Source organism: Zootoca vivipara, chromosome 1 (assembly GCF_963506605.1).
Source record: "Zootoca vivipara chromosome 1, rZooViv1.1, whole genome shotgun sequence".
In the NCBI taxonomy this organism is placed as follows: Eukaryota; Metazoa; Chordata; class Lepidosauria; order Squamata; family Lacertidae; genus Zootoca; species Zootoca vivipara.
The window spans coordinates 61,879,148-61,902,322 of NC_083276.1; the positions used below are offsets into that span (position 1 = coordinate 61,879,148).

Below are 23,175 nucleotides of genomic sequence, written 5' to 3' on the forward strand. Positions count from 1 at the left end.
AGCAACCCTATCTAAAAATTCGTAAGTAAAAAAATCCCTATCTAAAACCACCGCGGGTTTTTCCCGGATGTCGAGACATTCATTAAGTGCGCGGCTTTTACCCCCATTCGTAAGTTGAAAAATTCGGTTGTCGAGTCGTTCGTAAGTCGAGGTACCACTAACTGGAAAAATGCAGAAGAGCTAGAGGTGAACAAATGGGAGGGGAAAATTGAATAATATTAGAACATTAGAATACCTAACTGTGAAGATGTGTAAAATGAAAGGGCGGAAGGTCAATGAGAAAGAGGAGGATTGGTTTGAAAATATATTGAATTATTTGGGGAGGTTTGAACAATTTGCAGTAATTAAAATGTTAAAAGTGAAATAAACCTTGTGGAGTGTGGCGCTTAATATATATATAGAATTGTACACGTGTTGATTTAAATATGTTTTATTGTTTATGTACATCCAATGTATTGGATGCCTGGGGGGTTTCACTGTCTGTGTTTGGTGTTGGTGATTTAAATAAAAAATTTTTTTAAAAAAAACCCCAATACTGTATGTTTAAAGAAATCTCTGGAGTAACAACTGTCTTCAACTCACTCTTGTTGGGAAAGTATATTGTTAGAATCCTTGCCAATTTCACAGTTAGATTTAAATGGGCACTGAGAATCACAAGTTCTACTGATGGGAACATGCAGCACACTTAAATGGAAGGAGGGGTTTTTATGTCCCAATTGCAACTGTATTAATAATTAAACAGTGTGTATTCATGCACTTGTTTCTTTTACACTAATGTCTACTTGCCAACAGGTCTAAAATATTGGCTGGGATATCAGCTCCTTAGGACAAGTGCTGAAAAACAGAACACTCCTCAAGCCAAGTTTGGAGTGTCAAGCAAACAGGTGTGCTAGGTTATCTGTAACATTTGTATGAAGACTTGAGATCATTTGGAGAGAGAGAGAAAAAAAAGGTGCCAAAACAAAGTGGAAAATCTCTCTTTCCATTGATTATGCATGGAAAAACCTTGAAATTAAGCCAGATCATTAGGGAAGGGAAACAACACGGGCATTATACATTCAAGGTTTGGGGCTGATGCCAATGTTCCTGAGAAAATTCAGTGGCATATGCAGCTTTTCTTCCCATACTAAGTTTGAAACTTGGGGCCCAGTTCTTGAATATACACACACAGTCCTATGAAGACTTGGGCCACGACCTTCAAGTGAAACAAAAAGGGGGGGCAGGCCATGGGCCAATGACTATTCAGTGCCCACAGTTATGCAAGCCCAAATGAAAGTTAGCCATGCACAAGAAGGTTTGCAGAAGTACAAAAAAAAACTTTAGGGCAGAATCCTAAACAGGATAAAATACCCACCCATCCACTAGCTCAGTGGTTCCCAACAGGTGGTCCGGGGACCCCCAGGGGTCTGCGAGCTATGCCAGAGGGGTCCGTAAGATGCTATTAGAATAAAAAATATATTAAATATATTTCGTATGATAACAGATATTTTGTTTTGGCCGCTTCCTGCATGAGCAGAGTCTAGCACAAAACTAGAATTAGATAGAGGCAGTAGTTCTGCTGTATGCCGTTAGGTGGCACTTTACAAACACTACTGTTTTGCAAAGAGGCAGCGCGCATTCTACTAACACTCACCTCCCCAAGATGCTTTGCGCGCGTCAGCTTCATTTGTGCGCTACTGCGCAGGTACCCTGTCTTCTCCATTCCCCTCCCTCCTCCCTGGTGCGCGCTGCCTCTTTGCAAAACAGTAGTGTTTGTAAACAAAGCGTTGTTTTTCGCGGAAGCTACAGTTCGCGTAGTTAAAAATGGACCGTTGGTTAAAAAATGGTTCGTTAAAACGACAAAGGCCTACAGATGAAGAGGAAGAACTGTAAAAAGCGTATAAATATAAAATATAAAAAGACTCTTAATTTGGCTCTCACTTTAATTTTAGGATTAGGAATTAATGGGGGTCCTTGTCACAATAGTGGCTCGATGAGGGGTCCTCGAGAAAATTTTGTTGGGAACCCCTGCACTACCTCAATAAGTTCTGAGTGTCCTCAGTGGACAGAGAACATCCATGGGGATGGCAGAAAACCATGTCATAGGTGGAATGGAAAGAAGGGAACAAAAAGTGGGGTGGAAGAAGACACACATAGCTATAAAGAGGGTAGAGAAAAACATAAAATAGCCAGGACAGGTCACTTCTTGGTTCATATCGAAGAACTATTTTCAACCGTCCCCAGCGACAGAAATGAGAGATGTTCAATGAATTAATTAATGGAAATATAGTATCCACAATTTAAAAAATAAAACAATATGCATAAAACACTGAACAGGAGCATCCCACAGTGCCCCTTTTTGTTGCAGGTTCCACTTGCTTAGTAATAGTAGAAAAATATATACTACTAGGCAGTTTTACATTTTAAAACTAGCATTCTTTCCAAACACCAAAGTTTGAACCTAAGAAATGTGCAATACAGTAAGTGGGGGACTGTCCTGGTATTATATTTCTGTGCAAATATTTCAGTGCTTCCTAGAACATCTGAGCCTAGAAACCTGGTTTACTGATCCCTCAAAAGCCAGTAACACTGTATTCTGCTCTGGTCAGACCTCACCTGGAGTACTGTGTCCAGTTCTGGGCACCACAGTTCAAGAAGGATACTGACAAGCTGGAACGTGTCCAGAAGAGGGCAACCAAAATGGTCAAAGGCCTGGAAACGATGCCTTATGAGGAACAGCTTAGGGAGCTGGGTATGTTTAGCCTGGAGAAGAGAAGGTTAAGGGGTGATATGATAGCCATGTTCAAATATATGAAAGGATGTCATATGGAGGAGGGAGAAAGGTTGTTTCCTGCTGCTCCAGAGAAGCGGACACGGAACAAGGGATTCAAACTACAAAAAAGAAGATTCCACCTAAACATTAGGAAGAACTTCCTGACAGTAAGAGCTGCTCAACAGTGGAATTTGCTGCCAAGGAGTGTGGTGGAGTCTCCTTCTTTAGAGGTCTTTAAGCAGAGGCTTGACAGCCATATGTCAAGCCATATTTGATGGTGTTTCCTGCTTGGCAGGGGGTTGGACTGGATGGCCCTTGTGGTCTCTTCCAACTCTATGATTCTATGAAAACCATGGTTTACGGCTGGCTAATGAGACCAGCTTGTTATGAAGCACAAAGCCAGGATTCCTGAATTCAGATGACACAAGCAGCCAAGCTTAACTGTGGTGTCATGGTTTATCCCAGAGGAAAATGAAGCAGGAACAATTGGGCAGCATGCAGTAGCATAATGGTAAGCCAGCAACACACAAGAAATGTGAGCATGTTCAGTGTATTGCATTGTATCACCCTATGACAGGAAGTCATCTATTGTCTGAATAAGTCTTAAATAAACAGTAACTATGGTATCTATCAATGAATATGTGTATGCTAGATGGGCTGTTAACAGGCATGGGCATACTATCACCACACCCTTGAATGCTTTTTGGAGCTCCACTAGTGTATGGTTGGATCAAAGACCGAGTCCTTTAGAGAGTCGTCAAGTACAAAAAAGTGAAGAAAGGCAAAAGCAACTCATCTTTTGTACCCTAGAACTGGTATTGTATCAATAGAATCCTATAGGGACTTGTAACCTAGGAGCCAACCCATACTGGAGGTGGAGCAATGAAATAACTCTCAGTTATGAAGATGAACATGGGACGTGGGTGGCGCTATGGTCTAAACCACAGAGACTAGGGCTTGCTGATCAGAAGGTCGGCGGTGCGAATCCACGTGATGGGGCGAGCTCCCGTTGCTCGGTCCCAGCTCCTGCCAACCTAGCAGTTCGAAAGCACATCAAAGAGCAAGTAGATAAATAGGTACTGCTCCAGTGGGAAGGTAAACGGCTTTCCGTACGCTGCTCTGGTTCGCCAGAAGTGGCTCTGTCATGCTGGCCACATGACCTGGAAGCTGTATGCCGGCTCCCTCAGCCAGTAAAGTGAGATGAGCGCCGCAACCCCAGAGTCGTCCGTGACTAGACCTAACAGTCAGGGGTCCCTTTACCTTCATGAAGATGAACACAATTCTCTGAGTTATGTGTTGCTAACCTAGGACCCTCCAGCTGTTGCTGAACTACAATTCTCATTATCCCCAGCCATAAAGTCATGACGGCTCAGGGCTGACTAGAGTTGGAGAGCTGTAGCTTCTCCACCCGTCATAAGTAAATAACCTTCTTCACAGAGAGAAACTCTGAAGCCACTGAGAATGTGTTCATTCCCTAAAGAAAAACTATATATTACCATGCCTAACAGTATATTCCCTATGCATGTCTACTCATAAGCAAGCCCCACTAAATTTAATGGAGTTTACTCCTCAGTAAGTATGACTAGGAATGCAACTTAAACTCACAGCATTTTCTAACACACACAAACACACTAAAATAAATAAAATAAACCTTCTGAAGAAGTGTGCATGCACATGAAAGCTCATAGCAATGACAAACTTAGTTGGTCTCTAAGGTGCTGCTGGAAGGAATTTTTTTATTTTATTTCGACTACGTCAGACCAACACGGCTACCTACCTGTAACTAAAATAAATAAAGTCACCATCTTCACTCTGTTAAGTAACTCCTCCACAGGGGGTTTTCAACAGCTACACTCCATTTTCAAATGCCTAGTTTAGAAACACTAAGTATTTTAGATTTCCTTCAGTTTTCATCCAGTTTATTTTGGACCTCTTGTTGGCCACACCCAATATTTAGAAAGCAATATGAGCCTTAAAAGTTGAAGTAAGCCTAACATTTCGAAAGCTAATATTTAAAAAGTGCAATAAAACCAAAGCAAAATTGGACTATAAATATAGCCTTAGCTGTAACTAAGCCAACAAGAATAGCATGTTCAAAACTGTCTAATTCTACATAAAAATAGTTTCAAGTATTACTGCACATTTTATACCAAAGTATTTTTTAAAACTTACTTAACAGTTTCTAACAAGGACAAAATGTTGTTCTTGCAGCAACAATTGAAAAATAATTACATAGTTGGGTGCAAGCTTGAAAACATGCAACCACATGCCAAGAAGTAAATAGATCCCATTGAAGCACTTGATAGGCCTCAAGAGACTAGAATATAATCTTAATGTACCTCAAATTAACAATTTTACAGATGGTTTTGAGGTGGAAAACAAGAATAAATACAAAAACTGCCTAGTATTTCTTAAAGCTGGAGAATAATTATGGTTGATTTAAGTTGCTCCTAAACTGGAGGAATATGATCTTATATCAATGAAGATAGGACTTTATTCTTTGAGGGATTCAAACTGTTAAGTAAAGCTATCCAATTTGGCTTCAGTTGACCTTCCTTTCTTCCTAGGACACTACCTAGAATGGTGTGGTGACATTCTGTACCCTTTGAAGCTTCTGGACCATTTTCAAGGCAGTACATATCCAATGCATTCCAGTAATTCAATCTGGAGGTTATCAGGACATGAATGACAATACCATGGATAACTTCCACTAGTCCACGGGTGTCAAACACAAGGCCCGGGGGCCAAATCCGGCCCGCCAGACCTCGTCATGTGGCCCGCCGAGCGCCCCAGCCAGCGGGACCCAGCAGTGGGACCTTGCTGCTGAAGCGCCCTGCCAACAAAGCGCCGACAAACAGCTGGGGCCGGGGAAATGCTTTTTGCCCCTGGGTCCCTTCGTGCTCTTTTCTGGCGCTGAATCAAGGCGGCGACCCCCCCTTCCCTTTCTTTCTTTCTTTCTTTCTTTCTTCCTCTCTCTCGTTCTTATTCTTTCTTTCCCTCTCCTTCCTTCCTTCTTTATCTCTGTCTTCTCTCCCTCTTTCTTTTTCTTTCCTTCTTTATTCTTTCTTTCCTCCTCTTCTTTCTCTCACCTCTTTCCTTCCTCTCTCCCTCCTGCTCCCTCTTTTCTTTCTTTCTTTCTTCCTTACTTCCTTCCTTTCTTCCTTCCGCCCTTCTCAACTTTCTTCCTCTCCCTCATTCTTATTCTTTCTTTCCCTCTACTTCCTTCCTTCTTTCTCCCTTTCAGTCTTCTCTCCCTCTTTCTTTTTCTTTCCTTCTTTATTCTCTTCCTTATTTCCTACTCTTCTTTCTCTCCCCTCTTTCCTTCCTTCCTTCCTCTCTCCCTCCCACTCCCTCTTTTCTTCCTTCCTTCCTTCCTTCCTCCCCTCCCCTCCCCTCCCCTCCCTCTCCCTCTCCTCAGAAACATAGGATGCTGCTTTATACTTCTGGCCCTTAAACCCTGGAACCAGGAGAGCAGCTCCACTGAGTCAACCTCAGCCAGTCCCTTTGGTGAAGGGTGGTGGCTCACTGGCAGAACATCTGTCCTGCATGCAGAAGGACCCCAGCATCTCCAAGTACTAGTAGCTCTGCAAAGGTCCTGCATGAAACCCTAGCGAGCCTCCACCACCCAGTGCAGTTACCAAAAATCATTTTTCAATAAATTGTACAATAATTGTACATTTGAATATCTACTTGCCATTATTCTGACTATGTTTCTGCTTTCAGAGCTAGTTATTACTTACATTATTACAAAAAAACAGTAATAATTGAATGCAGTGACAATAATTTATGATAATAAAGAGTGGACACATAGTCCTATAGATACAACCGGCCCTTTGAGGGTGACCAAACTGCTGATGCGGCCCCCGATGAATTTGAGTTTGACACCCCTGCACTAGTCGGTGCTGCTGGTGATGCAGCAGAGCCGATAGAAGACACTCCAGGTTGCAGCTGTGGGGCCAAGAGGACCCAGAGACTACAAATCTACTATAGTGGGCAGGGAAATATATGAGATCCCAGCCAACACGGCATTTCAGCAACTAGCTGATCCACAAAGTCCCCCATTAGCATTAACTCAACAGGGTCTAAAGGTAGCATCTTCATGAGCACATGATCACTTCCCCAAACCATGACCCTCAAAATGGCATTGACATTCCTGCTGATAAAAGTCAGTTAGTCTCTTGTGACTAGCTGTTACGAGCCAGGAGGGGCAAAGATTGAGTGGAATGTATCATGTGAATCCTATGATAAAAACAAATGTGTTCACCCAAGCACCTGCAGCAAGTAGAAAACAAGCAGTTTCTTTTGTACAAAAAGTGGTACCTGAAATACTGAAACAGTTTTATCCAGCTATAGCTGCATGTAAGTTGAGGGAAAGCTCCCATTTCATCCAGTGCCAAAGAAAGACAAACAGCCTGGTTTGTGGAAAAGTGCATACTTGCCTTTGGTTAAATCAGTCTGCAGCTTCCCTGTGGAAAAGACTGCCAATAATTGGCTTCTTTCACCTCTGTTAACCATGAACAAAAGTGCCATTCGGTTTCAAAATGGACAAAATGCACCAATGGGTAGTCAGCTAGCTGAGCCAATGGGGTGGAATAACAATAACCTGCAGCATTTTCTTTTTCCCTTTGTTGGAACTTTCAAAGCCCTTAATTAAGACCTACACAAAGCACCCCCCACTGGCATCTTTCAATGAGGCATTACATGCCTGTTTTCTTGTATTTAAAAGGGGGAAAGAAGCCTACATTTTTGAAACTGGCACACACTATTTTTGTGTACGTATTTGCAACTGGAATACTGTTACATTTTAGCTCTTGAAAAATCATCATCAGAGTGAGTGTAGAGCTATTCCAAGTACACTGCATCTTATATTAAGTGCAGTGCTGAGAAGAAAAATGGCACACGGTCACAGGAAGCGGAAAATAATAAGAATGCCTGCACACACACGAGAGAGAGAGAGAGAGAGAGAGAGAGAGAGAGAGAGAGAGAGAGAGAGAGAGAGAGAGAGAGAGAGAGAGAGAGAGAATCTTGTTATGGTCTCCTGAGGAGAAACCTTATTTGGCACACAAACACACACATTAGTGGTGCAGACACTAAGGAATGTTTATAACATAAAATATGACAAACTCTAGCTGAAAAGTGCAAAATGCCAGGTCTTAAAAGATTGCTAACAGTAATATGTCTGGAGTTTTAGTGCATGAATAGATAGCCTTTTACTAAGAGGAGGGTAAGGTTTCAAAATTTGTTTTAAGCATATTGCTGGGATTCCACGTGCTGCTTTAAAGGGGGACTTCTGCCATCTCAACATTTTTGTTTTCTTTGAATTCCGATGACATATCACAAACTGGCTCTTGAAACCCCCTGTTTCAATATTGGTTTGCCATGACAATGGGGGAGCGAGTAGTTGAACACAAACCAAGTTAATGCAATTTCAGGCTCATGGAATTAGGTTCCCTGTCCTTCCAATTCCTAACCTATGCTTATACAGTTTGTTGTTTCAATGGCAGGTAAACTGTATGTTCAGTGGTTACAAAGGCAACACTGAATATCACAAATAAATGCATGTGCAACATTAAAAGAAGAGGACCGTTATCATGACGCACAAGAGAAAAATAACCCAAACATGCAGATAACAGAAGCACTGAAATGATGTATCCCTATCAAATGTTCAATTAACCACAAAGACCATTCTATGTTTTTACAGTGAGAGTGCATGAATATTTGCCTATTTCCTTACTGCCACCACATCTGAACAAACTCCATCAGATTCCTATGCTTCATGCCTAGAAAGGGCATCTCATACAACCCACAGGGACATGACGGTTGCTGTATAGGAGTTAAGATTTCCTTCAATTATACTTATTTTCACAAGATGGAGGACCATATTCCTTGGACTTTACACTATCACTGTGATATGATGATGCAACACTTCAACATTTTAAATGTGGTCCTAAGGCCAAGAAACACTGTTACAGCCAAAGCAAGCTCATGACAAACTTAAGAACCTTAACCCAAGTCTCTTAGATTAGAACATAGTCCATAACTCTTCTCCAATAAAGGACATGGAATCTGATCAGAAGAGTATTATTACACTCACATTAATATTTATTTATTCATCTGATTGAGAATATAAGGGTCCAGCAGCTTATTTCCAACAGTGCCCCAACAATATGCCTCTCCACAAGCTGGGCATGAGTGCCACCAACCATCTTCCACTATTTTCTACTCCCCACTGCTGGAAACTGAAAATCTGAAGTTCACTGCCTCTTAATCAGGGCCGTCTCTAGGCCCGGGTCCGGTGGCGTGGGCCAGGCCACCAGGGACGCCGCTGTGCCCACTGAGAGGCACGGCAGAGGCCGCCCCAAGCACACCTCTCAGCTGTTCAGCAGCTTCAGGCCGCTCTCCGGAGGCGCGCGGGCCTGGGGCCGCCTCCGCTGCGCGCAGGGGCGTCGCAACGGGGGGCGGGCAGCACCCCCTGGCCCAGGGCCGGCCCTACGGCCAGGCTAGGTTGCGCAGGGCTCCGGCCTGGGAAACAGGGCGGGGGCACCGGAGGGATCCGTCGCACCACGGTGCCAGGTATGCTTAAGACGGCCCTGCTCTTAATAGGGAGGCTCTCTCTATTTACTCTCACATTTATTAGAGCTATCCTCCATGAATTTGTCTTAATGTTCTTTAAAATCACCTAATGTGAGCAGCTATCTCATCTTGCAACATCTAATTTAATACTTGAGTTATGTGTTGTGTGAAGTGCTTTGTTGGCCCTCAGTCTACTGCCAATCAGTTTCACTGAGTGACCTCAAGTTACAGCTCACTGAGAAAGGCAGCTCACTCCACACTAATTTTCTAAACCTCTAGGCCTAGACCCTTTAGCTTTTTTGTTTATAAGGAAGGAGCAACAGCACCTTTGCCATTTTAATCTGCCTTTCCCAGCCCTAACACATCCTTTTTGAGATAGGTTGATGGTATCCAGAGCAGCTCCTCCATAGGATTGTCCAAAGGCACTGTGAGGCTGGCTGTTTTATTTTCAGTTCACTCCCTTGCCTTCTCCACCACTGTCAAACACAGAGATGACAATTCCTACTTCGTCACTGCTAGTTCAGATCCTCCTCTACCACCAGATCAATTTCAGGGGCAGTAATTCATATTTTATAGTTGAACTTGTAAAATATTAGGTCTATAACAAGGTCTTCTGCTAGTAACATACAGTTAATAATTTAACCGCTGCACCCATTTTATTCTTTCACTTTTTAGTATTCACTGTTTTTAGTTGATGGAACTTAATTTATCATTAAAGTCAAAGGATTCTAAAAGCTAGAATTTTAAAAGGTATCTTGAGCAAGGTTCATGCATTAGCTCTGTGTCCAGATACCATTCAAAAAGAATCTTGAGATGGCCCAAGTTTATCTTCTGGTTTCTGCTCAAAAAACAGGTCTATGCACTGTAAAAAGTAAAACAATATTTCAAAACATCTTCTCTCTCACACACACACACACACACATATACACTCACACAATGTTCAACACTGTTACATCAGCAGATTAGTACAAACATAACTCTCTCATAATGCTCGTTCTGTAAAATATTAACAGTTTAGTCAACATTACCACAAGCTTAATAAAATAAATAAATCAAACTTGTTAACACCAACAGGAGTGAGACCAAATAAAAGGAGATAGGAAACACATCCCAGTTCCAAGTTGCCAGCTGCTGCATTCTTCACTTAGAATAGTGTCTTCACTTCACGTCATAATACCCAAGCATGAGATTATGATCTTAACAGGCAAGATTCTCCACAAAGGTCACTGGAATTTGAAATTAATTCAAAGAACACAAATCTTAAATGGCCAGAACTGAAGTGCGCCATACCAATTCCCACTGAGTACTTTCAGGTTATAATGAAGAACATATTAACTCTATGATCAGGCATTTTCACAGCATTTTCTGAAAGGAACCACATGCTAATACATTGCAGGTTTCTATTGCCTGCTGTATTTGCTGTGGTTGCTGTATTTATTTTTATTCAATTTCATTTTGTGTGTGTGTGTGTGTGCTTATGCTTATATTTTGAAAGGCAAAAGGCAAAAGCTGCTCTGCCTTGAACAAAAGTCGTATTTATTACATTGTCATGTACTCTTCTACCAAGGAGCTTAGTAAGTTGTCTTAGTCCCTCACACACATGGATGAACTGGAAGACTTTCCATCCACCATACAATGATTTTCACAGCTGAATGAGGGGAGATTTGAATCTGCCATCTCACAAAGAAACCTAACATAGGAGTCAATGCACCACACTGGCTCTTTATACATTTTCCTCTACATAAGTCCACCTTATTCATTAAATCATGTGAAGGGAACCCATGCACATGGTCCACCTCCATGATCGCATGGCTCTCAGTTACCTTTTTACATGCATGCATTGAGTGTGGATGTTTAAGCCAGGGAAGCATATACTGTACACAGAAGTTGGGGTCCCAATTGTGCATGGTTCCAGTTCCCATACAGGGCTGTTGTAGGCTTCCCCAGCTCAAAACATCCACACCTTAACATGTAGACATCCTGGGGGGCACAGGGAGGAGCTGTCTTTCAACATGTGGACCGGTTTTCTGCAGTTAATGCAGGATGTGAACTACAGAAATCTCGCTCTGGTACCTAACATCTGGCCTGCAGAGATGCACTTAAATATATATCCGTAAGGTACATGCATACATTTCAGATACTATACCATGTGTTTACGTTGCTATACTTTAATAAGTATACCATTTATACCTGTTAAAATTCTGCCTCTATGATGCTCACGTTTTGGCCTGCTTCATGAATTTGTTAAACAACAAAACAAAACCTATGCAAGAAACAATGATCTTGACAGCTCAAGTATTTTGTTAAGGGTTTATGGTAGCAATGGCATTTTGTTGAGTGGGCAAGAAGGAAGGAAACTTTCCAGTTTCTTTTGTAGAATCTTGACTACTTAGCCCCTTTGTGTGTGTTAATGGAAAGGCAATATAAATTAATTCCCCAATAACCATATTGCTTGGTTTCCTTTCTGTAGCCTCCGTGGAGACACAAGACACAAGAAATCTTTCTCCAGACATAGAATGAAAAAAAAACCCAACAACAACCCTAAGTCAATTGAAGTCCTTTAAACAAACCATTTCAGAAGTATAAAAAAAACTTCAGCTCACCCATTGTCTTTAAATCCAAACTGCAGATCAGCATTACTGATAAAATCTACAGAGCATTAGATACTGAGCTCCTCAAAACAGTTGAAGAAATTGCATGATTCAAATAATAATATGTTACAGTAAGAGTAGAGGCCTATGGCCATCGTTTTGGCTAGTTATCTCACACCAATGCCAACTCTTATCCTCTTACGGAGCTCCTGAATAATGTACAGTATATATCACCACTCCACCCAACCACTTCTCAAGTCCTTTGCCCATTCTCAAGACTCCTTTTTAATTCATTCCCCTCATTCCTTGGTGCGTATCCATCTTGGGAGCCTTTGTCCAAGTATGATCATTCCTTCCAAAAACCATTCATTCCCAATACTGAATCATATTTTAAAAGATGCCATGTTGATGTATTAGACTGAGGAAAGATATGGAAGATCTTTTATACAAGCTCAGCCAATGGCCTTTCTGCTTGCCCTGTCCCTCTGTGAAATCAGAGAAGTTCAGCCAAATACTTCTTTTAGCACATTTCAAAATAGTTTCCAGATTTATAATTATACATACAAGGATATTTGGGTTCCCATGCAACCAGTTTGCATTATTTCACTGAGTTCAGTGAAATCAATTTGCCATTAATGTCAAGACCGCAACCTCAAAAATCAATTTTTAAAAGGTCATACCGGTATATAATCCCTTGCACAAATCTACACACATTCAACATAAAAAATACATACTCTGATGTGCTTAACAATCTTAAAGCGTTTTAGCTTCCAAATGCAACCATGTCTGTAAATCACAAAATGCCCACATTTTAAGTGTCATGTTTAACAGTTCAGCTAGAATTTCAGCTGCTGAAATGTATTAAACAATATTGCTCCGCGGTAGCCCATTACTGTTCATGAATAACTTGAGTTTGCTTAAGTACCAGAATGCAGAATAACCAAAGACATGCCAACTGTGACACAACTAAAAAAAACTGGTATTGATCTATAATCCACAGCAGACAAACACAGACACCAAATGGAGATTTCCAAAAAGGGATCGACTTTTTAAAAAAATTAAAATAAAAACACAAGTTCATCTTTCATAGACGCCTTGCCCAGATCAATGGGAGAAATATGCTGACACTATCACCTGTTCAAAAACAGATCCTTTCTTTTTGTTTCCTTAAACATATGTCAAAGCAAAGTTATGTGCCTCACAGATATGCATCTGTAGTCTGTACTATATATTGCAATGTTACCATGACACCATAACAATTTAAAGCTATGTTCTTTTTTAAATATGGGGTTTTGTTGTTGTTCTAAATAAGAAGTGGTTTTGAATTCTGGAATACCATGCATCTTTCCTATTATTTTCCTCAGGTTTTTTTATTATCATTATTTCAAAGGCAACTAAAAGTAGAGGGAAAGCTTATCATCAAAAGGATCTGTCTAAGTGTGCATGCATCAACCCAACTAAAACTGAATGTGAGCCAATTGTCAGATGAGATCGCATAACTGTCTAAATATTATAACCAAACTGTGCATACCATCACAGAAGGCCTGATGTTCAAAAGTGTTGAGTTATATGTAACTTCCACATAAATTAATATTTGTTTTAGGATCCAAGCACATACGAAACCTCACATCAGCTGATTTACCATTTACACCACAGGCCATCTCAGCATGTTTTAATTATTCCAGTCAGATGTTAATATACTTAATGAACCGTAACTTAAGCCACATAAGGATGATTCAGAAGTGTGGTCAATGACCCAACAAGAGCTGCAGCAGGCTCTTCTAACAGGCAGTTTCACACATTTTCATAACGAGAACAACATTAGAAAACAAGCCATGTCATGGGTCATTAACCTCTGACCTCTATTCATTACTAGAATCACATAGCTGCTTAATGAAACATCCCTAGTGCCTGCATAGTTCACAAGATAGCACCTACTTTTAATCAGCCTGGACTTCATGGACTTTTGCCACCTACTTTCACATTAACTTTTGTCAAGTCACAGTGTACATGTCACTGAATTAATGCAAACTAGTGTGCAATTCAAGAATTACCGTACTACCTCCAGCAACATGACAAACCAAACTATGTTCAAATGCAAAATGCCAAGGCAATCCATCGAAAACACTTCCTTGATCAGTAACCAGTTTCATCTGCATGCATGAATGAAAGGAACTGAAATGTTTTAGCTGAACTATATAATATAACCTAAAGGCACATTCATTTAAAAGAATCCTGTGGACTGGGATTCGGTCATTGGAAATAGCTGAAATAGAAAGAAAGAAAAACAACCACCATCTCTGAAGTACAGACCAATGTGCTCTCCTAACTTTGTCAGCGCACACTTTTATTCTTCTGAAAGGATCCCTATTCTATTGTACAAAATAGTCATGAAGCTCCAAGTTACATATGCTAAACCTGACTATTTTACAACAGGTACTTCCTAGAAGACTGATGAGTGCTAGATGCAATGATTTACTTTCATGCACAACCACTCCACAATGCAAACCAGTCTCGGTACTCCCTCCGCATAGCAAACAAAGAAAACTTTCCTGCAAAAATGAGCTCCAGAAAAGATGCAAAACTAAGTGTCAAATCCATTCTAAATTAAGGGTTCTGTTTGTTTGTTTGTTTGTTTGTTTGTTCATTTAATTTGTTCACTGATCTGCAATCCTCAAACCAAACCCACAGGTTTTGTTCAACTGCAAATTACTTTAAAATTCTTACCGTTTTGTTAAAAAAGATCTGAGATCCATATGAACTAAAGTAGTTGGTTAAAGCATGCTGCTGATAACACCATGGTCACAGGTTCGATCCCCATATGGGACAGCTGCATATTCTTACATTGCAGGGGGTTGGACTAGATGATCCTCATGACCCCTCCAACTAAGTGATTCAATGTTGGAAATATACTGAATATTTATTGAAGATAGAGTGCCTTGCATGTTACTGACAAACACCTTTCAAACATAAACAAACCTCAGAATCAATATAAACATTTATGGTCATATTAAAAAGTGCAGCTAATAAGGTTTTTTTTAAGCTTAACTACTGAAAATAAAGGCTGTAATGTCACCCTTTTCACAAACCAAGACTAGAGCAAGGCAGTTTTAGTCTCCAGTCTTCCCTTATTGAAAAAAAATATTGCACTGTACTGTACCTAGAAGGCTTTTAAATTCTGTTCTCATGCAACATCATGAAACAGATGCCATTCTCTTTTGCACACTCCTTTTCATTTAAGTGGGCATCTACAAAAATGCTTGATGAAAGACATTCCACAAAGAAGATACTCCACTAAGATTCCCTCTAGAACCAGTACACACAAAACTTGTACAAACAGGTCTCATTGGAGGAAGAATTCTTCCACTCTATTCCAGATAATGTTTAAATTGAAGCCTACTGTAATTAATTTCAGGTGAACTTTTGCCCAAAGTTAGTGTCTCTTCTATTATTAGAAACCAAGCATGAAGGCTTCACTTATTTTATATTAAGCAGTAGCCAACATTTCTAATTGTCATTTAACCTATTTTAACTGAGCATAGCACTTTGGATTTCCATGTTCTGAAAGATAAACCTCTTGTACAATTTTCGGAAAGAAAATTATGGAGGCTAGAGTGAGGGAAGCTAAATGAAGACAACTGGTATGAAAGAAGCAAACCAAATGGAACACAGCAATTGTGGTTTTACTATACATAGGATGAGGAGAGAGAAAATATAAACCAATGTAAATAAACATGGCCAGGCCCTGTACAGCTGCACTAGAAGTACCACACAGGACAACTTGTTTGACAGGAATCCTAAAAACTAAAGAAAGCAAGAACAATGTTAAAGAACTGCAGCCTACTATAACGCTTATCAAGGAAAAATGTCTACTAGAACTGGATTATTTTATTCCTTGCTTCCAGATGAGGCTACTGACTCCTGTTGTTTTTTTTGATTATTCAAAAGGTAAGTAATGTATCTAGATGCTAGGTCAGTCAATCATCCTGAATTGGATCAATTCCATTAAGGCGCTAAAACTCTTGTTGGGTGATGCTCTCTCGCTATGGTGTCTCCCATGTATTTGACTCTCTTTAGGTGCACTTCAAGCAATGGCATGGTGAATACACGCCAATAAACACTGAGTGCCTGCAGTGAAGCACATAAGATTGTTGGCAACCTCCTTTTTATATCAACCGAGCATCAAAGAACTGTGATATTTTAAGCCATCACTCTAGCCTTTCACCTGAATAAAAAGGAAAACATGGTCAAGGCAAAACATGGAGAAAATAAACAAATAGTGTAAGAAAAGCTTTCCTTGCCTTAGGTAATAGTTATGATCATGGTGATCAATTCAACTGAGTTATGATCATAGAATCTAAGAGTTGGAAGGGACCCAAGGCTCATCTAGTCCAACCCCTTGCAATGCAGAAATCTCAGCTACAGCATCCATGACAGATGGCTATCCAACCATGTGCTTAAAAACCTCCAAAGAAGGAGAGTACACCACCTCTCATGGGAGTCTGTTCGACTGCTGAACAGCTCTGACTGTCAGAAAGTTTTTTTCAAATGTTTAGCTGGAATCTCATTTCTTGTAACTTGAAGCCTTTGCCTTGAGTCCTACCCTCAAGAGCAAGAGAAAACAAGCATGCTCATTAGTATAAGCTAGCGGAATTGTGGCAAAAGACACAATTGACTGTGTTAGCATAGTCAATGTGCTGGACATCACCTATCTTGCAACAATGCAATGTCATAATCTCAACAAACTCTGGGTAATGAAATCACATCTCCTGAAACCAAGCAATCCAAGAGATTCTTGAGTACATACAGTATTTTTAGTAATTGCTATAACTGCCAGTCATGCATCTTCATGTCCCATTAAACTGTCCTCTTTCCTACCACACCAGTGCCAGCCAGCCTGTAAGGCTTGTATCTATCTTAACTATTATGCTTCCCTTCTTTATACTGATTTTCAAATATTAATCTATATTATCACAAAAAAACTTCATTTACAATAAGATACTTTGGTTTATAAACAGCCATTTGCCTGGTTATTTGTGGCCAGTAAAGCTCACCTCAAGGCAGGGAGCCTTTTGCAAATTGGGAGATAAGCAATTGCAGTATCAGAGTTGTTATTCTAGGTCACTGATATGCTACAAATGATTAACGTATGTGTGTGGGCAGATGGGCTGGTAAAATTGTTGCTGGTAGCAATTTTGTGACCTTATTTTCAAGGCTGATTTAAATATGTAATGGTTTTCAATCCCTCAACTTGCTCAGAATAACCTTAACATGCAATTCACTTTCTCTCATTTCCCCTTGCAGCCATTTGAGTTATTCCTGTGACTAGAGAGAAAAAGAAAACAGTGCGTGTCCATATTTGTTAGAAGTCTAGCATACATTCTGAACACAACATAAATGTTTGGCCCAGTTCAAATGTCATAAATGCAAAGCAACCTTCCCCTCAAACCCATATTTTAAAGGCTCTGGCATGTTCTGCAGGATCTCACACTCTCTCCTAAAATCGCCTTCTCCACTTCTTGGTTTTCCATAGCTATAGTTAGTACTACCTATACCGTAGTTAGCGTGGCAAACATTATGCTGGTGGGGGAAAGGGGATTAAATAGGAGGATTTCAAGGAGGGACTGGATTTCACAAAAGAAAGTGGAAGGAGAGTAAACAACACAAACTTGTGACACACTCATGAATCTCCAAATCATGCTTCGGATATAGTCTGTTGCATCACACCTGGCCTAGTGAATCTACTAAAAGTGAATGTCAAAGTTCTAAAACTGCAAAAGGGTTATAATAGTAATAATCTGTGGCAGTGGGCTAGAACAGAAATTAATCCAGAAACTGCTAAGGATATACTAAGGAAATCAGTATTTTAAAATTCCCATGGGGCAGCGACGTTTATGCTGCCCGCTTGGTGTGGACAAGATCTAAATGTACTGGTATGTATACCACAATATTCTTAGGGGGGAAAGCAGTGAAATTTTAGTAATAAGAGACCTGACTGCAGCTCAAAACAAGCATTCATTATAGCTTTTCACTGTTAACCCCTCATGGAAAGGTGAGGCACACCCAACATGCCCTATTATGAGATTTGTGGGAAGCCTTGCTTAGCATTGCAACTTTCTAAGCCAGACATTTCAAGATACTATCACTCAGAGACCATCAAACTGTGAGACCCTTGCATGCTGCAAGTACTCCAGTGTCAAACTGTACAAGTAGTACCTACAACAAAATTCAACAGTGTGGAGTTCTCCTCTGCAGCATGCCACCCACCCAGTCATGTCCTTTATCGGGACATTCCACTTTGTCCTCCTGTTCAAGTTTACTGTTTTTATTCCATAGTAACTAGTGAAATATTCCATAGTAACTGAGAACGCTCAGTCCCCACTGAGCATAGCTGCCAAGTCTCCCGCTGAAAAATGCGGGATCAGCAGCAGCGCGACACCGGAAGTCGCTTCTACGCATGTCCGGACATGTGTAGAAGCAACTTCCGGTGCCGCTCTGCCTGATTTCCGGTGCCCAGGCATGGGCAGAGTGGCACCCAAAATGGAGCCTCCCTGGCAGGTAGGAAATCCAGGGGATTTCCGGGATTTTTTTCTATTCGGGATAACAGCGGGAAACGGATTAAAATCCGGGGGTTTCCTGCGAAAAACAGGAGACTTGGTAGCTATGCCACTGAGCTGCTCTGCCATCCCAACACCCTTTTAGGGTTTTCCCCTCCCCCAACTTTTTGTGTACAGTTTTGCATACCCTATGGCTGTTGGGTCTGCATAACCCAAATCAATTGGCACTCCCAGAATGAGTTTGGTTTTAGTATATAGGATTGCAGATCCCAAGCTCTCTCATAACATCTCAAGTGTGCAAGCCAAACTAAGCAAGCATAAACTTATCCTTTAATATTTTGCCAATATCCAGCTGAAAAAGCATTTATGCTTGAAGCATCCCTGCCTAGATTTCCTATCTGAAGAACAATCAGTTTTATTTTGTGGAAATAACAGTCAGTGACTAAGTGAAAAACTGTAATAATTATAAATAAAACGGAGAGTATCTGCACAAGTATCTGTTTCCTCTCTCCATTTTTAAAGTATACAGTACTCCTGATATTTTAAAAATGGCACGGCCCTGCGCTAGCTACCTCATTTTACTCCAAACCTGTTCTCATATTCATAATCCTTATTTTATGTACTCCTACCTAATCCTCTTTGGTTTCATATACACAGCTATTTTTAATGTTAATCCCTACCACCTTCTCTTGGCCTTTAAGCAATACAACTCTGCTACATAATCCATTTCAAAATTAATTATTTATTCTTCTTGTCTGCCTCAAATCTTCTCAGCTGACAAATTCAGCTTACAGCCTCCAACTATCTTTGAAACCAAGCAGCACTTTGCTTCAGTGCTCCCTGAATATCTTAGAATTTCCATTAAAGCACTGGATATTTGAATGCTCAACAAGCTTTAGGACTGAAAGCGTAACAATTTTAGGAAATTCCTCAGAGCTTTTAAGACTACAAGAAGGAAGATTCCACCTAAACATTAGGAAGAACTTCCTAACAGTAAGAGCTGTTTGACAGTGGAATTTGCTGCCAAGGAGTGTGGTGGAGTCTCCTTCTTTGGCGGTCTTTAAGCAGAGGCTTGACAGCCATATGTCACGCCATATATGATGGTGTTTCCTGCTTGGCAGGGGGTTGGACTGGATGGCCCCTTGTGGTCTCTTCCAACTCTATGATTCTAAGACAGTCGGCATACACAGCACCAGGTGTGATTAACCACACACACACACCTTAGAACACCACACCCTTGAAATCCTAGATCCCAGTACACACCTAGCATTGTTTTCTGAGGTACGTATTTAGTTTTTCTTATAATGGCATTGTTAGATAGAAAGGCTGGGATTATTTGTATTGGAATCTCAGTTTTACTGCATCTGTTTTCAAATCCAAGCACCAGTAACATTGTCAGGATCAACTGATTTATACAGAAAGGCAGGTGTCATTAGTCAACATGCCTGAATATTGCAGCACCAAAATATTTGCATGTTGGCTCTGCCTTAACCAAACCAGGTCTGCTTGAGAGCATACCTGTAAATTTAGCAGACTGCTTTTGTTCATGCAACACAGACACTAGCAGGTGCTTAAGCTCTACTTTTAAGGTAAAGGTACCATTAGGTCCAGCCGCGGATGACTCTGGGATTGTGCAGTCATCTCGCTCAATAGGCCGAGGGAACCGGCGCAGACAGTTTTTTCAGGTCATGTGGCCAGCATGACTAAGCCGCTTCTGGCGAACCAGAGCAGTGCACGGAAACGCCGTTTACCTTCCCGCCAGAGCAGTACCTATTTATCTACTTGCACTTGACGTGCTTTCAAACGGCTAGGTGGGCAGGAGCTGGGACTGAACAACAGGAGCTCACCCCGTCGCAAGGATTCAAACTGCCGACCTTCAGATCGGCAAGCCCTAGGTTCTGTGGTTTGGACCACAGCGCCACCCGCATCCCAAGCTCTACTTTTACCGCTCCATAAATCTCTTGGTATTTCCTTTCTCCAAGAGATATGTGGGTGAGAAAGTTAGCAGCTGAGAGCTATTGTCCTCCCCACCCTTTTATTCAGCACATAGATCTTAACCAGAAGATCAACAAGGACTGCTGCAAGGGTCATTCTTCTTTTCCACAAGAGCCACAGCACAGTGGTAGAGCATCTGCTTTGCATTAAGGCCCCAGGTCAGATCCCTGGTGTATCCAGGTAAGGCTGAGAGAACTCTGTCTGCAATCCCAGAGAGCTGCTGCCTGTCAGTGTAGAGAATACTAAGCTTGATGGACCAGTGGTCGGAGTCACTACATGGCTACTTCCTATGTTCTACTAGAAAAGCTAAAAGGCTGATTATTGGAGAATCAGGCTAAGGCTGTGTTTACACTCCCGCTCATTCTGCATCCACAGTGTGCTCCCACCTGACACGTTCTCCATGATCCGTATCTATCCAGTATCAGTCTTATGATTCCTTATGAAATACTGTGTTTTGATGCGTCCCCGTCCCCCCAAGCCACAGATTCCATTTGAATTGAGAGAAAGAACAACCCACCTGCGCTTTAAGCCAGTATTGTGTACACAGCCTCAAAAAAAAGAGGAGGGGGGACATGGCAAATCAGTAGCTAGGCTCAATTCAATTAAAACTTCCCTGCTGGTTTGTAAAACAGGGCTTGGAATTTACAGCCCAATCATATCTACCGGGTATGTTTACTTGGAAGTTCAATAAGAGAGGATGCCTAGGATTGACACCACACATATACACACACACTTAAGTTATGTGTGTTTGTTATGACATCCTTGTAGCCTATGCTCATGAATGCAAAATTAGTGAATTACCAACCGTTTCCCTCTAGCACTCAGAAACGTTCACCTGACGTTCCCACCTGAAAAACCAGGGATGTGATAGGAAAAGTTCGACCTTTTTTTAAATAGCCCTTTAGCCATCCTGAAAACACAACGACACCCTGATTCTAAGTCTCGAGGTGTTCAGTAAGGTTGCCTGACGCCAAGTTTAGTGGACACCGGAATCCGGATTACAATTTAAGCACTGGAATCCTACGTACACTTACTTGCGAGGAAGCCCCACTGAATTTACTTTGAAGGAGCACCCACAGGAAAAAGGGCTATGTTTAAAAGAAAGAAAGAAAGAAAGAAAGAAAGAAAGAAAGAAAGAAAGAAAGAAAGAAAGAAAGAAAGAAAGAAAGAAAGAAAGAGAAAAAAGAAAGAACCCCGTATCAAATCTGCACGACCCCACGCGCGCTTCCGCTAAAGCAAGTCCCATTGAATTCAATGGGACTCGCTTCTCAGGTAAGCGAAGGGTACGCGCAGCAGCTCTCGATTCGCCGCAGCGGGGCCGATCTTCACGCAGGTGAAGCTTCGCAGTCAGGCCTGGGGCAAACGAAAGGAAAGAAAGAGGCTCCTTCCCGCCTCCCCCCCCCCTCCATCAGGCCAGGCTGCGAAAGCGCACACAACCTGTTTGGCAAGGTGAAGGCAAGCGCAACCACCAACTCCCGACCCCCCCCCCCGCGTCGCCTTCCCCGCCCGACTTACAAGGTGTGGGTGAAGGCGCTGAGTCTCTCGGGCACGGCAGTGAGCCCTTTCCCGGAGCAGTCCACCCCGCCGTCCCCATCGCAGCTGCAGGAAAGCGGGCAGGGAGGAGGGGAAGCTTCTCGGCTGGGCCCAGGCAAGCTCGCGAAGCCCCAGGCGAAGAAGCCGAGCAGCGGCAGGCAGCGCATCGCGAGAGCCGCCCTCGGCGCCAAGACCTGCCCGCGGGGTCGCTCGGGCAACCCGGGGAGCCGCCGAGATGGGGGTCTCCCCGTCGAGGGGGAAAGGGCCAAATCCAGTCAGTAGCTCTCTCGCTCGCTCGCTTCCTTCTCCGCGGGCCCTTCTTCGCCTGAGCGGAGTCTTTGCTATAGCGGCCGGCAGGCTGCCTGGCTGCCCACCTCAGCGCTCCGCGTCAGCAGCAGCCGAGTCCTCTTTCCTTTCCCCTTCCTCCTCCCCTCAGCAAAATCCCCCCGACGCTTCAGCGGCTCCCCTTCCTTCCCGCTCCATGGAGAGGCGGCAGCTCGTCGTCAATCATCTCTCAAGCGAGCAGGTAAGGACGCGCCCCGCTGGGCTCTGCCATGGCAGCCTCGCCGAGCTCCCCTCCTGACGCCGCCGACGCCGCGTGTAGCGCAGCCTCCCCGCTAGGAAGTGGACCCTGCAGCCATTCCAGTGCTCGCTCGCTCGCCCGCTGCGCTTCGCCTGGCCAGCAGCCTGCCTGCCTTCTTTCGCCTTCTAGGGTTGCACAAAATGCGGACGGCTACTGCGTGCGCTCCTCGCCAACCCCGGCGCCGGCGCCGGCGCCTGCCGCTGCTTGCTGCTGCGCTATGCAGAACGACGAGGTGTGTATGCTAATGAGGAGGACGCTGCCGCCCGCCCGCATTGGTGCAGAGAGAACCTCGGCCTGATAAATATGCAAATATTTCCACGCACGTTTCCAAAAAAAAAAATCTCGGCAACGTCCTACGGGAGGGGGGAAAGCGGGCCTTCATTGGCAAGCGGAGCAGTGAGTGGGCGGGGAAAGAGGTGCTGAGTGACATGGAGGGCGGGGCGGAGGGCGGCTTCGGGAAAAGAGAGGGGCTGCCCCGGCTTGGGGGGGGGGGGGGAGACTAGGTTTCTTCGATCCACGGTAGAGCCGCGCGTTGCGTGCGCATTGCGTGACGCACGGCTGCTAGCGGAAGCTACCGGCTCGTCCGGGATT

At 42.6% G+C, this 23,175-nt stretch overlaps 1 protein-coding gene across 1 annotated transcript in view; it reads right to left on the minus strand.

The window, feature by feature from the left end:
• LGR4 (leucine rich repeat containing G protein-coupled receptor 4) overlaps window positions 1-22,794 on the minus strand; it is an 88,893-nt gene extending 66,099 nt beyond the window's left edge. Inside the window, exon 1 of the mRNA XM_035117726.2 lies at window positions 21,984-22,794. Coding sequence (XP_034973617.1) covers window positions 21,984-22,168 — 185 coding nt within the window. The 5' untranslated portion in view covers window positions 22,169-22,794. The remainder of the gene's footprint in view (window positions 1-21,983) is intronic.
• Window positions 22,795-23,175: the final 381 nt, after the last annotated feature.